Source organism: Labrus mixtus, chromosome 5 (assembly GCF_963584025.1).
Source record: "Labrus mixtus chromosome 5, fLabMix1.1, whole genome shotgun sequence".
Taxonomy (NCBI): Eukaryota; Metazoa; Chordata; class Actinopteri; order Labriformes; family Labridae; genus Labrus; species Labrus mixtus.
In genome coordinates this window covers 10,971,544-10,987,484 of record NC_083616.1, presented here as the reverse complement: position 1 = coordinate 10,987,484, position 15,941 = coordinate 10,971,544, and the positions used below count along the sequence as shown (strand labels likewise).

Below are 15,941 nucleotides of genomic sequence, written 5' to 3'. Positions count from 1 at the left end.
TTTAAAAGACACGTTATTGGTGTGCTTTAAATCAATGTTTCCTATTTGTTTGTTTGTTTTCCTCACATGACATAATAAGCAACCTGACTAGACAGACTGACCTACATTTAGTGGAGTAGGCTACTCAAGTGATATCCTTTAATATTGCTGATACTTATTAAGGACTGAATAATTCCACTGTTGTAGCTACAGGGGCAATTTCTAAATACCTTTTAGGGAAATTAAATCTGCATAAAGTTGCCGTATGAGAATGAATAATGTGATTTCTGTGTGAGTGTTTTATTCTGTTAAATATCTGCAAATAGATATTGGCTAATACCTGTCAAAATAATGTAATGTGCTGAAAAAATGTGTAATAAACATAGACTGTAAGGTAATAAATCCCGGGAAGAAGAAAATACAAGAAAACTACTTGTTTAAGTCGCGTGCTTACAATGCTTTGATTTGTCGAAACTGTGAAGGCCTACTCCGATGGATTTTATCTTTATGGTGGCCCGTTTTGAAAATATATATCAACGTTACATTTGCAGACTAAGGAACAACATATTTAAGTCTTGTATCCTGAGACGACAGCCGGATTTATCAGGTCTGAGCCTTCCTCACGGAGGCAGTGCGCGGACCCGCTTATGGAAGTTGGGCAGCTAAAATAGTAGCGACTCTTTTGGTAATGTCTGCGGGCCGTGCAACTCCTTTAGAGGGGAAAGAATGAGTCATGAGGGGTCACTCAGAAGGGCACAATTGTGTAATGTAGGATGGGTTTTTAAGTGTTTACACGTTTGAATTATTATTTTTTACTATAAATCAAAATATAATATCTTTATTAAGACAGCACAAAGTGAAATTCAGTTTTAATTTCAATTTATTGGATTTACATTTGTCTTATCGTATCATTACAGACATTTTGAATATGCTAGCTTACATCAGAACCCGAATCATCCTGGAAAAATGTTTTTGTTGTCTAAGAAAAAGGAGTGTCAATTTCAATGGAAACAATAAGAATTCATCCTCATCATGCATCTTCATCGCGGTCCGTGGGAGGGTCTTCTGGCAGGATGCCTGAAGCTGATTGGTCTACAAGTGGGCCTCATGTGCCAAGCCCACAGCCCAAGTACATATATAAACTTCAAATGCAAGAGACAAGAAATAAGGAAGTTTGGGGTCAATATCCAAAACATCTTCACATCCTGACATTCATCTGAGACTGGTAAGTTGACATATACAGGTTATTCATGGTGTTTGAGAAAAGCGATGGTAGTCCTTTTTGGGGGAATGAATTGCCTATTTATCACATGAAAATTGTTTCTCTGCTGTAGTGTTTAGTAAGATGAAGACCCAGCAGCCTCTACATGTGGCCACTCCAGTGAGACAGAGCCTTGTCCTCACTAAAGTAGCAGGGACCTCTGTTTACCTCAAGCTCGACTCATCTCAGCCCACGGGCTCCTTCAAGATCAGGGGCATCGGTCACCTGTGCAAAACTGTAAGTACAGTTAGTCTCTGGGATGATGTGATTTTTTTCCAGTTTTTCCCATTGTCACTTTAACATTTTTACTGTTGTTTTTTTCCCGTTAGTGGGCAGAGCGAGGATGTGAGCGTTTTGTCTGCTGTTCAGGTGAGCACTGACGCTAGAAAGAATCAACTTTAGACTTATTTTTGCCTGTCTTCGTGTGTCTTGACAGTGAAATGTTTCTTTTTTTGGGCCCACAACAGGAGGAAACGCTGGGATGGCAGCAGCTTATTCTGCCCGTCAGCTCGGAGTTCCTGCAACCATAGTGGTCCCAAGTGTTACACCAAAACCAACAGTGGAGAGACTGAAGGATGAGGGAGCCAATGTGATAATCCATGGCAAGGTGAGAAAACCTCACGTGTTCTTAATAACACTCTTCACATCAATCACTGTAGATGTTTTTACATCATAAATAGAAATGTAAAATATCCGGGATACTGGTTGAATTATGCACACAACTATTTCAAATTTCAAATTTTTCTTTCCACCTACTTATTACTTTTTGTACATAGAATACAATATAATAGAGAGACATGTATTTGATACATTAGACTAAATCAAGTTGTTTCTTTTTCAGGCCTTAAATGAAAGCATGGAATATGGACAGCAGCTCGTGGCAAACAACCGCGGCTGGATTTTCATCTCCCCATTTGACGACCCTCTCATCTGGTAAAACTCAGACCCTGTGTCCTTTAGAGATTGTTACAGCATACTTTGTAGTCTTTGTGCGCAGAGTATTGTACAGTAATCTATATGTTATCAGAAGATAGTGAGGGAAGTGATAAGGAAGTATGATTGTTACAAAATGACTGATAGTTACACCTGTCTTATCACGCAGGGAGCAGGTGCAGAGGCTGAATGAGGTGTTATGCCAGATGTGTGGTATCTTATCACACTGCTAACTCCAGGACCATACATTACAACATTTTGAATATAGATTTATAATTTATAATAATTTTCTTCTTTGTCCAATTTGGTGGTGGGGAAGAGGGGGTTTTGTCTATGTTATTGTATGTTTTGATGTATCATCCTTTGAAATCAGAAGACAATAAACAAAAGGTTTTAAAAAAAAATGAACGCCTGAGAAAATGACAGAATTTGGTTGTGTTTCTGTGCAGGGAAGGCCACACATCTCTGGTGAGGGAGCTGGAGCAGGACATGACGGAGAAGCCAGGAGCGATAGTGTTGTCAGTGGGGGGCGGAGGTCTGCTGAATGGAGTGGTGGAGGGGCTGCGGCGTGCTGGCTGGGCTGACGTGCCCATAGTAGCCATGGAAACAATGGGAGCACATAGCCTCAATGCAGCAATGAAGGCAGGAGAGCTGGTCACTTTACCTGAAATCACCAGGTACAGAAACCTAATTTCATGCATTTTATACCAAAAGATAACAATATCCAAGATTTTTCCAAACTAGACTGACGTTTGTTTTTTTTTGCTCTCTAGTGTTGCTACAACGTTGGGTCTGACGAGAGTTTCTGCACAGACTTTTAAACTGGTGAACGAACATACAGTTTTCTCAGCAGTGGTCACAGATCAGGAGGCTGTAAAAGCTGTGGAACGCTTTGTAGGTGAGTTCAACCTGCACCCTAACATGCACAGCAGATAAAATTGCCGAATAATGAGCTTTGGGCCTGATCCCTCCTGATATCTGCTCTCTCTCTCTGCAGACGATGAGAAGGTCCTGGTGGAGCCGGCCTGCGGTGCGGCCCTGGCAGCTGTGTACAGCGACATTATCAAAAGGTTGCAGGATGAGGGGAAGCTGGCACGGAGCCTGGGCCCAGTGGTCATCGTGGTGTGCGGCGGCAACAACATCAGCATGGAGCAGCTGAGGAGGCTGAAAAAACAGCTGGGTGTTATCTAGCGTGGCCGGCCACCTCATGTACTCCTGACCTTTTCCCCTGTTCCTCCATCAGCTCGTCTCAATCCACAAACCCCCCCCTAAATTATTCATGTGCTTCATAAACCGAATCATTCCAGACTGTGAATCTCTACTGAGCACTGAGACTGACAAATGTGAGAGGCTGCTGGAGGGATTTGTATTGAGAGTGCTTGCTTTATAAAAGTTGTTGTATTATGTTCCTTTGTTTTTGTACTTAAAATGTATTTAAAAAATAAATAAATAAATTATATTTCTGAATCTTTAGCCTATAAGACTATTTCCTTTGTTTTGACCATTTCTGATTTATGCGTGAAGATGTTTTTTTTTAACACAGATATTGATCTTCACAACAACAGCTTTAACCCACATACAAACATTATATGAATGGAATTCTCCTTGGTGAATGTTTGCTCTAAGATATTTACAAAAGCACAGTTTTTATTCTCAGGCTGGAGTAATAAACAGACCAGGCTGATATTAGATTATTAAGGTTATATCTTATCAGTGTGTAATAAGTGCTAAGCTTGACATGATTAAAACGTATAACCATTACAAGGGATTTTAGACAGAAAGCACTGACAGATTTATTTTGTCTGACACATTGTTTGTTTTATCATGATCATATCATTTATACGCCCAATATACTCATATATATCAGTATCAGTCTCAAAAATACAGTTTCACTAAAGAAGATTTAAGTTCATATATATTAAAAAAAGACACAACAAACTCTTTGAAACACATGACCAAAGAAAGAACAAAATGTTGCATAAATGTGTCTACCATAAGTAAACATGTCAGAATGAGTATTCTGTATGTAATGGAGCTCCTGAAGTCCTCAAAAGGGAAAAAAATAATCTTGTACGCAAAAGATATTAACTTGTGCTCACATAATAACTTTTGGGAACAAGATAATTATATTGCACACAATTGTGTGCACAAGTTAGTATAGTGTGTGTACAATAATAATTATCTTGTGTGTACAAGATATTAACCTGTGCGCACACAGGTCTGGGACTTTAGGCTCTCCGTAGTATGTCTATATAATGTATACAAACATTTCCTCTGGAAAACTTTTCATTTAACTCTTGATAAAAGGACATACACAATGCGGATGTTAGGTTCATTTTTGGGCGACAGGTTAATTAAAATCTTCCATTACGTCACATTATTTCTTGTACAACAAATCAATAGTTGCCCCTCCCTCAGGAGCTTACTTTTTAATTATGGGAGTACTTTATGCATGATGCATTCAGAATTTCCTCCTCTAGCAGCAGTGATCCCTCATGAATGAATTAATAGAGTTTAATATTTGACCAACAACTTTCTACTTCAGTCAGGTCAATTGCCCTGTAGCCTTCTTTTTATTGAAGGTTGCTAAAGAAGTCGTTAATGGGTGAGCCAAATGTCACAGGACCTCAGCAAAGGTCTTTTCAGTAAACTAAAAATGCCAGCACTTCATTGGTCAGATTGCAAGGGATGTGGCACTTTTCCAAGGTGCTCATTGGTCGAGTGGTGGGTCTTTAAAACGAGGCTTATGACAGAAAGAGGGGATACAACTGTTTGAGGGGGGTTTGGGGGGGTGGGGGGGGGGTTCGCTTTGTAACCAGCCAGTCAACATGCTGGGGACATTCCAGGGATTCCTCCTCAGAGAGAAAATATGTTTACTTGGTATTGAAAATGATGTGAAGTTTTCATTGAAAAAAATAATTAAAAAGCTGAAGATGTTGGTCTGGTCTGATGTTTTTTTGTGAATTATTTTTAGCGAGAACACACCACTAGTACTCCACAGTGTGGCTCATCTGGGAGAAATAAGCACATTACACAACACACCTATAAACCAAGATTTTTGTGTGACACAGAAATATCTTCACATTTTTCTGGTTGGTGCTTTTTACAACATCTAAAGTTGCAGATTGTTCTCTTTGAATAACACACAATGGAGCTGAAAGGCAATGTGAGTCAATGAGGAGTATGACTGCAGATCCAGCTGGAACTGGCCTGTTCCTGAACTGGCTGCTCTGGAGAGGTGTCCGGTTTACCCATCAGTGGTGACATAACAGGAGCTGGTGGCATGGGCCTTACATAAGAAGCATGTTCTAAAGGAGACAGAACATGCGTCATGGCTATCATTCATCAGGATCTATACTTATTGCCTGTGCTGGCGTTTTAACAGGCACATCCACCACACCATGTCAACAGTGTTCAAGTGTGTAAAAGGCTGTTTGGGGTTATTTTGAGATAGTATTTGTATTTTCAGACTGGCATTTAACAGAGCTTTTTCTATACATTTATTACATTTACCCTGCATTTAAAATGTTAGCATTGCTTTAAGTTAAGTTTTATTATTGACTTTATTGGTTTATTTTTGTATTTGAACTTTGATCTGTCTTTAAATATTGTTTGATTTATTTCTCTTTCAATCTATTTGTGTAACTTAAGCTCCTGTGAGGAATTTTTAGCAGGTTATAAAAGAGACTGAGATTAATACTGATGCCTGTATATGACCTACAAATGAAACAAGAGCATCAATATAAAAGTTGATAATTTCTATTCAGTTTTTTTTAATGCATGTAACCGCTGCTGCAGGGTATTTGTGACAAAATGATTAATAGCACGCTGCAGAAACAGACCTTTTTTTAACACTGTAAAGATACTTGATGAGTGAAACGTTTGACTGTTAAAAGACAACGTGATGAGATTTTTCATCAGAGACATTACTTAGACATGTACAGGACATTCAACAAAGAGACTAGAAATCAAGCTTTGTCTACAGGGGCATCGATACAAAATGAAGCTTCTCACCTTAGCTTGAAGTTGATCTTTGTGAAATGTATTTATTTTTTATTATTTTATTGTACAATATTGAGATACAAGTCTTTGTGAATATGTGAGTGAATTCCAAACTAATTCTAATTTCCTTCCCAACTCACCTTGGTGTTTTCTCTATGTAAATTTATGGCATCAATGACGATATTTGTAATTTCCTGTTCTTGATCTTTATTTAATGCTGCTGATCACCAAGTTCTCTATCAATCAATTGCTTCATTTTCAGAACTTTGTGTTGCATTAACCGGTATGAAAAATCAATACAAATACAGACTGACAGACTGATTTAATGACCACTTAAGAAACACATTAATCCCAGCAGTATAAAAGAAACACACCATCTGTATTTGTACATGAAGACATTTCTTTATTGTGACACAGAAATCTCAAATGCCATCTGATTCTTTACATCTGTATAATCCATTTTAGATATGTTAAGTTTCTGATGTGCAGAGGTAAGACAGTAAAAGTTAAGTTAATGCAACCATAAATAATTGTAATAAATATCAAGTAAATGTACAGCACACATTTTACCGCAACACTTCTTTGTTGGGATATGTCCTTTTTTTTATCACCTTATCATCTGACCCCCCCCTCCCACCAACACCACCTGCATGAGGAGGAGGAAGAAGAGAGAGCGTCCCTGTTAGCAGCGCTGTGTTACCCTCCAAATGAACTGTGCCGAAACTCGCAAGCATTTCAACAATGCGATAACGCTGTTGTGTTTTTCAGTTCTATCCAAGTAAAATGGCGATTTGACTCACACAAGAGAACATGTTTCACCATGAGTAGAAGTAATTGAATCCATCTGAGTACAAGACAAAAGGTGATAAGATTACTGGTATTTCCAAAAGTCATTAAAAAATAACAACACAACAAACCGGATATCCAACAGACATCGCCTAGTTTGCTCATTTTAGAATCTTTTTTTCTTGGAAGAGTAGTGCAAACAAAATTATAAGGTGAAGTGAATTAGCAATTCATAAAAACTGCCATCAAACATAACTTCAGTTTATTTACACTTGTTTTCCTATTTCATTTTTTTTTACACAGCTAAACATTTGGTTATGGATAAAATCAACAAATAAAAATAAAAGAAGCAGAATCCTGATCTTCCTTTATTTAAAAAGAAAGAAAGAAAGAAAAGGCAGAATTCAAGGAAATCCGCCGCCCCTCCCCCTGTGTGTGTGTGTGTGTGTGTGTGTGTGTGTGTGTGGGTGTTTGTTGTGTATGTTGGGGAGCGAGGGAGGCAGAGGCAGGGTCGTTGCACATTCAGTAGCACGAAAACAACATGGAAGAGCAGCTCATGAGAACATCTCCTCACATTTCCACAAAGCAACACAGGCTTTACACACCTGCAATACAGAAAATCAGAACCAGCAGGCCTCTCTTATGTAACCCGACCTACCATGCTGCCAAAGCTACTCTGATATATGAAAAAATCAAAGAGCGTTTTCATAAACTTATAGATTAATATGACTTTTTACATGACTTAAATACCCTCTCTTTTGGAGACTTGGATAAAATGTATTCAGTTTATATAGGCATAAGTTAGCTTGTCCATTAGCAGTTCATATTTCTTAAAACAGGCAGTAAACTACATAATATCCTGTACAGCACTTGTTCACATCTTTTGCCTGCTCAGAGCTGACATGTTCAAAAAATAGGCAGCATCACAGATTTTATTTCCTGCTGGAAGTCGTATATCTGTCTCAGAAGACAAGATAATATCTAGAAAGATCATTTGGGCTTTCTTTTTTTACACACAACCAGTGTCGGCCTCTAGAGAGAGAGACTCTTACAGCAAAGGCATGTTTAAGAAGATCAGCTCCACAGAAGGGAGACAGAGGGAGGCAGCGAGGTTAAGCATTAGGATAGTAACAGTTTGTTTGTTGCTTTCACACACACGCAATGTTCAGCAACTCTGAGAAGAGCTCTTTTCTGCTGAAGCCAAGCGTACAATACTTTAATGATGCCGCAGACAAATAAGTTATGAAATTGATCCTGCGACTGTAAAGTGCAGATCTGAAGTCATCCCATTTAGCTGTTAAGTTCACAGAAGTTGACGTAATCCCCTCTTTCAAAGTTAAGGGGAAAACAAAGCTGTCACAGTTCACTTCAATGCCACCCTAAAAATCAGTGCAACCAGAGCAGACACTTGTTAACTGTGTCAATGCTAGTTCAGATTATCTTCCCTGAATTCAACACAAAAAGATGCATCAAAGGTAATCATAAAATGTAGGGATTGTGTGAACAAATGGTTAAATTAAAGCAGGTATAAACATGTAAAGCATCACCCAAAATAAAACAAAATTGAACTAAATTCACTCTTAAAGAAGCAGCAGAACAGAAGGGACTGTGGTCTGTCTTGGAGGAGGGTCCAGCAATGTGGGGATGAGGGGAGGAGGGGGTCAAAATAACATGGGTGCAGGAGAGCAGGTATATGCGCTTGTCAAGTCTGGTTGTTAAGTGGTCTTAGCCGCTGAGAGGGTCCTCGCGGTAGTGGATGGCGTATCGTAGTTTCTCCAGCATCACATCCAGAGATGTGTACTGGGGCAGTTTCACCATGAACATGCAGGTCTCCACGCGAATGTAGCGCGAGTCCGGCTGACCTGGAAAAGGAAAAAAATCAAGGTCTATAATCAGCTGGCACTTAACTTATATAATGGGTGTTGTTACTCTGTTGTTGGAGAATGCTGTGTAGCAAGTGTTGGTGATAATAAGCTTGTTCCAAGATAAAAGTGAGTAGTAAAGCTTTTATCTTATCATAAGGAACCCCCATTGGACTTTTTGTTGTAGACCGTGTTTTAAATGGTGACTTAGGAACGTAGAAGATATGCTGCTACCGAGAAAGAAATCTATCAGCCTGTCTTCTCAAATGTAAATGCTGGATAGAACCACTGATTCACAAACACATCTACGCATGCTGTTTACAACAAAATGTTCAAAGTCTGTCTTTGGTTGCAAGACAGGACGAGCTGCTCTGACCATCACTATCAGCTTTCTGCACTCAGAGAAACAACATCCACAGATAGCAGCCTCTGTGTCAGATCAATCCACAAGGAAACCCTGTTAGCTTTTTACCTGCAGCTCCATCAGGAGGAGCGATCTTCATAGGGTAAGGAGGAACGTGGGCGGTGTCGGGCCCCCCATCCTTGCAGGGGCAGGTGAACGGTATGCGCTCCTGGTTACAGGCAAACTTGATGAACTTGCAGAGCTCCTCCTGAGTGAACATCTCCAGGGCAGCCCAGAAGAACTCGATGTGCTGGTCTGTCTCCATCAGTCCCACCTGATACATGGTGTGAGCCTACAGAGGGAGAGAGAGAACACTTTGAGTAAGGGATAATGTATAGTGAGCAGGTTGTAATCGCTGAATAGAACCCAGTAGGTTGAGCTGTGGTCTCACTCTGAAAGGGGATCCTCAGCTGTAAAAACCCACTCACTACACATGATACTGCTTATAGATTTACAAATTATTTCACTGATTAAGAGCGGCGTTCATGGAAACGATGAACTCTGTAGACTTCATAAAATAAGCTAAACTAGCTTTCATTACTCATGCCTCATCTTTGTCACAGTTTGTGTGCATATTTTTTTTTCCATTCACCAGTCTTTCAACACCATTACATCACCTAGCCGCTAGCCTAGCAACCTTCGACTTTTCTTGTTAACTGTTTGTTCTTCTAAAAAACAGTCATGGGCTGCTATGTGGAATTGGCCAATCAGAATCAAGTATATAACACAGTCATGTAATAATTTGATCTAATGAACACCTACAGTGAAGAGTACTGAAATAGAGTGTTAATGAAATGGATTCTGATGTGTTATTGAAGTTTTTTGCCAGTACCTGCTTTAGAACTAATTACGGCATATTTACAATAGATGCTGATGTGTATTAATGTGTACTGTCCTAATTCAATAAATAAGGTAAATAAAAAGAGTTTAAGAACTCATTAATTAATTCCTAGATCTGTCATTTATCAACAGTGTAATATTACAGGGGAGGTGCACATAACGAAGTTGATCAAATATATGAATTACCTTCAGGAACTCCAGGTTGATGTAAGGCAGGCCGCAGGTACGCAGCTCCATCTGTAGCGGACTGAGCATGGTGAGCAGCTGCAGAGGAATGATGGAGCCAAGTCCTGCACGCACTGCTGTCATGCACTCAATGTTTAGCAGCTCCCTCAGACGAAGGCTTCGCACCGCCCGCGCATACACATCCTTATTCTCCCAGCTTAGCATACACACAAAAACAAACACATACAATATATAAAACAAGAGGTCAGCAGACTAATGGGAAAAGACAAGATATTCTTAGCAAGTTTTCTGTACCTGACGGTGAGGCTGCGGCCCCCCTGACAAAGCTCCACCTCATCACCTGTCATAGTGACGTAGGTAAAGGTGCAGCAGGGCCGGCTGGGGGAGTCTGGGCTTTCTCCTGAATGGTGCTGGGAGGAGATCTCAGCACACAAGGCCTCCAGCTCCGTCTCATCACTCACCTGCAGGGTGAGAAACACAGGTTAATCGAACATGTGTTATCAGGTAAAGACATAAGGGCAAACATTACTGTTCACTTACATTTTCAAACTTCTTGACATAGTTGTAGGTGAGCACATCAGCTTCCTGCAGGTCCTGCTCTGGGTCGAGGGGCTCGCCCACCAGACCCTTCCAAAAGGAGCTCAGCAGGTCCAAAGGAAGCGGCACATCTGCGCGGATGGCTATGCCCAAAAGTTGACCAAAGAAGTGCAACAACTGTTCCTCTGCGTAGCTGATAGGACAGGGCGTAAGGATGTACTTGCCCTGAGGGAAGCAGACAACAACAATGAATACTGTTGACTTTACTGTGCCAGTGACACTCAAAGAGGCTGCTTCTTTGACATTGTGCTCATAAGGGAACATTCGGTTCGGTTTCGTCATGGCTCTCTAAGATTTCCCTTCAGTCTACTGCCATGTTCTCGTAGTCAAAACATTATCAATGAAAAAGAAAGTGAGAAACATTAAGTACCGTATTTATGCAGTGTCAGGCACAGACATGAAATTGCTGTACATACTTTGTTGGAAAGAACAATACTGTTGAGCAGAGCACAGTGTCAGAAATAAAAAAAAACAATCTTACCTTGTTACGGTTGGCTGCAGCACTGGGGCAGGGGAGCAGCAGTGAGAGAGCAGAACTCTGTAACTCCTTACACACCTGCCAGAGGAAATGTCTGAAGGAGCCACCTGAGAGACAGATTAATCAAAGCTGCAGTTAGGCCAGAAAATAAATCTCTACTAACACAAGACTGAAACGCAGTATAGAAAAAGATGTGAAAGAGAAACTCTTACTTGTGCCATGAACTTCCTCTCCAGTGAAGCGGATGTTGAAGGCATAGGTCGGGTCACCTCCACTTGCAAGTTTCACACAAAGCTGAGAAGATGGCACACAAGACAGCTGACGTGCTGCCTGGCAGAAATATGTGTTCTCTGATGATCTGATCTCACCTGAAGAACAGGTGAAAGAGACACAGACAGGATGTTTGAGAAGGTCCACATGAAGTGATACAAAATGTAACATAATAAACAAATGAAAGGTATGAATACCTCCCACAATCTCCAGAGGGTCCAGAGTAATCTCTGGAGCAGCATGGTCGGCCGTTCGCTGTACTGTAGCATTCAGTACTCTGTTCATTACAGTCACCTTAGTGTCATAGAAGATAAGACCTGGAACCAGATAGAGGATGAAGAGATGAAAAGGTGAAGATCTGATCAGATTCACTTTCCTTCAGTTCAGACATTTGTTTTTTAAAAGGCTGTGCTGAGATCCTGCTCACCTTTAGCTTCACATAGCAGCGCTGCAATGCTGTTCTGATAGGTCTGTGTCTGTCTCAGCTCCACCAGAGGAAGGAAGAAACTCTCCAGAGTGTTGTTGAGCGATTGAAGCAGTGCAAAACGTAAGCGCAGGCTCTCCACCGGCACGTCTAGAAGCAAACAATCAAACAAACATTGGGAATAAAAAGGTTAACTTAGAGAGAGAAGACTATCAACAGCAATAATTACCATCAGACAGTGTATTGTTTACTCACTGAGCAGGCAGGCCACACGAGGATCAGCAGTATCGCAGGAGTCCAGGTAGACTTCATGTGGGTGTAGTCTGGCTGGTGTGATTGCCAGGTGACGGCAGAGTCTGTTGATGTACTGGACCAATGCCACGTCCATCTCCAGGCTCCACTTCCTGCAAGCCTTCTGGGCGTGACGAGTGTCTATACAGGTGCATCTAGGAAAGAGAATAGCCACAATGACATCGAGAACTCAAAGAGCATTTAGTCACAACAATACCTGTCAACAACTTATCTAACATGAACCTTAAAATTCATAACATGCCACATTACGTACCGGTATGTTTGTTAAAAAAGGTTTGTTGTCAAATCTTTTGTTGTGCTTTCTTCTCCATTATACGAGACAAAATAAACTCCCGTTGTCTAACTGCACATTCTGTTAGTATCTCAAACAATCCCTTCACAAAATGATTAGGTCTGATATAAAAATTCTAAAAAACTGTACTCAATTCAGTCATAGATTAGTTGATGGTTTTATGTATAAAAAAAAAAACCTCCAAGCTATTTTGTCTGCTTCCTCTTCTCTAATTAAAAAGGGAAATTGCCTGAAAAAATGTTGAGTCAGAAGTGACTAGCAACATGTTTGCTTCCAGGATGGCTTGTGTGGGAGAATTTGAGTTACAGCAGACTGAGCATTGGTTATTTGGGTTTGAACTTCTCACCTTTCAAAGTGGAGATCATAACCACAAGCCAAAAGTGCCCTCCAGACACTACGGATGTCCTGCTTGGCACGGTCAACAGCAAATTTATGGAAGCCTTCCAGTGTCAGGAATTTCTCCTCTGGGACTAAAGAAAACACAGTGGTATGTGAGGCTCACAGCTCGTGGTTTCGAAATAGGACCCAAGTTTACTACTGTAATGTAGAAGAGCATCATGACAGGTTCACCAGAGGTTACTACACCAAAAACAGACCAAGACACATTTAACTGCTGGTTATTAAAAAACATGACTGGTTATATTTACTTCTGTGAAATATTTATATCATGTGATCAATCCTTATGTGTGACTACTGCCAACCTTCAGTTTTCTTTGCAGGGGATTTTTCCACATCTTTCTCCTCAGGTCTGGATTTCTCGGGAGATTTAGGCTTCAGGACCGTCTTCTTCTCGCTTAGAGCAGTTCTGGCAAAGGGAAAAGACCATCAAATATAATTTAGTTACTGTGTTAAGAGTGTAAACGTACTGTAAAAAAGTGTATGGGGAAAAAACCTCACCTGACACTGTTCAGCACAGACTTTTCCTTGGTTGGAGGTTTGGTGATTGGCCTCTTGGTGCTCACAACCTTGCCTTGATGCTGTTCCTTTCCTGCTTTGCTGTATTTGTTCTTATTGGGCTTTGGGGTGCCATACTTTCTTAGAATCTATACAAACAAAGATTTTTGACACAGGTAAATATCAATTGTTAACAATTGTTAACAATTAAGGAAGCAAGAGGGACTTGGGCTGGAAATCTGATCACAAAACAAGATCATTGGAAGATTTAGCCAACAGTTTATTAAATTCCAGCCTTATGAACACTCTCTGGCATTATGTGGTATACCTGAGTAAGTTGGTCCTCCAGTACTTTCTTTGGAGGCCTAACATTGGTGAAGAAAGTATGCAGTAGGTTTCCTGGTGTCTGAGAGTTGATCTGCTCCTTGCTGAGGTAAATGTCTGACACTTTAACCGGCTTTGTTGGTGTGAGGCTAAGCATCTGCTCTGAGTGCACACAGCTCTTAAAGATGTCTGTGAGGATATCTCGTGCTCCAGGTACAAGCTTTTCCCCTGAAACATGAAGACAGATCAGTTTAGATTCTATGCTCACAGAACTAATGCAACACCAATATAAATATCCAACACCAACCCCTGAGTGACTTGTCCAGGAAGTAGTCCTCCAGGGCCGAGCTTCCCTGTGTGTCAAACAGGCTTTGGTTAACACTGGAGGCTGTAAGGATCTCCTCATTGGTCAGCTCCATTAGCTCATCTTCACCTTCCAGACTGGACAGGCCAATCAGGTCACTGCTGTTGAAAAGACTGGCACGGATTTTTTCCACTTTGGCCCGAGAGCGCACCTATGATCAGCAAAGCAAGAAAACTCACTTATAACAAAACAAAATCAAACAGTGTGGATCTACAATGTCTTTCTTGATCTACCTACCTCAATGACCGCGTAACCCTTGATGGGCCTGGCCATGACTGCATTGCTCTCCAGTGAGGTGACTGTGTTCATAGAGCCCCCTTCTGACACTGACGGTGTTTCTGCGCTGTCCACAGGCTCCCCCAAGCTGCCCAGACTCCCCAAGCTTCCTGTGCTACACAGGGAAGTATCCAGACTCTCCTGACTGGAAACAGTCTGGGGGTCCAGGGGTCCCTGCTGAGGGGATGTAACAGCTGAAGCCGCAGCAGCAGGGGTTAGAGGTGGAACAGCTAACATCTCCTGATCGACAGAAAGTTCACTGGCGGTGCGGGAGACTCCCTGAGAGGAGCTGCAGATGGATGTCTGGCTAGTAGACGCTGAAGCGCTCACACTCATGGCTGGAGTCACGCTGCTGGAGCTGTCAGGACTCTCAGGACCTAAGCTGTTCGGGAAGGGACGCTCAGGTTCAGGACCCGCTTTGCCATCATGAGTGCCTACAGCTTTGGGCTTCTTTGGGTCCTCCTCCTGCAGAGGAATGAAGACTTCATCTTTGAAGAGACCTCCATGTGCATTACAAGCCCTGCGGATAGCATTTCTGACCACGGCCTCCTCCAGGTGTGTGGGGATACCTGAGAGCACCAGCAAGCGACTGTGGGCGGTGGGGCCCACCAATGCCTGGCAGGCATCTGTTACTGCATCGCTGGTCACACTTAAGCCCTGCGGATCTTTGTTCGCAAGATGTCGAAGGATCATCAGGAGAGTGAGGCAGCGATGAAACCAGAGCATGTCCTCAGGTTTACTTCCAGCCATGTTCAGCAGGGCGCTGTCACTCTCTGACAGCCGTGCACCTCCACTTCCTCGTTTCCCAGAAACTGCTGCTGCCACCGCAGCTGCTGCTCTCTCACGCTTCATCTTCACCTTCTTACGTTTGGACAGCAGACTGGGGCTCTGTGGTGTCTGGCCTGGAGACGATGACGAGGATGAAGAAGAGTCACTGAGGTTAGGAGCGCTGGTGGAAGACAAAGCTCCCACTGAAGAGCCACCAACATTAAGGGGTAGTGTCACCTCCGCTACAGCCAGACACACCTCCATCAGAGCGTGAAAGTAGGTGGAGAACCGACTCTGCTCGGCCCCCAGAGCCAATGCAATGCCTCCAGAGGAGGACCCTCCTGCTCCAGCCCCTCCGGCCGTCCATCCCTGAGTCTCCCGATCATAGAGCTTGCGTAGTTCTGTCTGCAGGGCCATGAGCACAGCGAGGCAGGGGTTCAGCAACAGAGCTATGGAGCTGGACAGACCAGCAGGGCTCTTACGCTGCTCCAAGTGGTGGATCTTTCGCAAAAGCTCAGCCAGCAAGTGAAAGACGAGCTCTTTAATTGACGGTGCCAGATCAGTGGTCCAAAGTAAACCACCTAAAACAAAAACAATGACAGAGAAAACCGCAAAGTTGGGAATAATGCATTTATGTTTTGTATGATCTATTAAAAAGAAAACTTAATAAAATCTTTAATAAAAATTGGA

The 15,941-nt window shown here is 41.9% G+C and overlaps 2 protein-coding genes across 2 annotated transcripts in view; one reads left to right on the top strand and one right to left on the bottom strand.

Moving 5' to 3' along the window:
• Positions 1-1,065: 1,065 nt before the first annotated feature.
• LOC132974970 (L-serine dehydratase/L-threonine deaminase-like) lies at positions 1,066-3,488 on the top strand. The gene is made up of 8 exons (XM_061039325.1): positions 1,066-1,204; positions 1,314-1,477; positions 1,570-1,609; positions 1,708-1,847; positions 2,082-2,173; positions 2,623-2,850; positions 2,947-3,071; positions 3,171-3,488. The coding sequence occupies exons 2-8, from the start codon at positions 1,325-1,327 to the stop codon at positions 3,362-3,364; spliced, it is 972 nt and encodes a 323-aa protein (XP_060895308.1). The 5' UTR covers positions 1,066-1,204; positions 1,314-1,324; the 3' UTR covers positions 3,365-3,488.
• Positions 3,489-6,553: 3,065 nt separating this feature from the next.
• LOC132974025 (probable E3 ubiquitin-protein ligase HECTD4) overlaps positions 6,554-15,941 on the bottom strand; it is a 35,705-nt gene continuing 26,317 nt past the window's right edge. Inside the window, exons 61-76 of the mRNA XM_061037783.1 lie at positions 14,445-15,832; positions 14,151-14,358; positions 13,848-14,071; positions 13,523-13,668; positions 13,327-13,430; positions 12,972-13,095; positions 12,277-12,467; positions 12,025-12,171; positions 11,795-11,914; positions 11,540-11,695; positions 11,331-11,434; positions 10,793-11,014; positions 10,547-10,713; positions 10,253-10,448; positions 9,296-9,518; positions 6,554-8,823 (exon numbers count right to left, since the gene is read on the bottom strand). Coding sequence (XP_060893766.1) covers positions 8,687-8,823; positions 9,296-9,518; positions 10,253-10,448; positions 10,547-10,713; positions 10,793-11,014; positions 11,331-11,434; positions 11,540-11,695; positions 11,795-11,914; positions 12,025-12,171; positions 12,277-12,467; positions 12,972-13,095; positions 13,327-13,430; positions 13,523-13,668; positions 13,848-14,071; positions 14,151-14,358; positions 14,445-15,832 — 3,857 coding nt within the window. The 3' untranslated portion in view covers positions 6,554-8,686. The remainder of the gene's footprint in view (positions 8,824-9,295; positions 9,519-10,252; positions 10,449-10,546; positions 10,714-10,792; positions 11,015-11,330; positions 11,435-11,539; positions 11,696-11,794; positions 11,915-12,024; positions 12,172-12,276; positions 12,468-12,971; positions 13,096-13,326; positions 13,431-13,522; positions 13,669-13,847; positions 14,072-14,150; positions 14,359-14,444; positions 15,833-15,941) is intronic.

Bases quoted from the DNA above. Each gene is read 5' to 3' on its own strand.
- LOC132974970 (XM_061039325.1), top strand. From the start codon at position 1,325: ATGAAGACCCAGCAGCCTCTACATGTGGCCACTCCAGTGAGACAGAGC. The intron at 1,478-1,569 runs GTAAGTACAGTT...TTTTCCCGTTAG, and splicing joins TCGGTCACCTGTGCAAAACT to TGGGCAGAGCGAGGATGTGA. The intron at 1,848-2,081 runs GTGAGAAAACCT...TTTCTTTTTCAG, and splicing joins ATGTGATAATCCATGGCAAG to GCCTTAAATGAAAGCATGGA.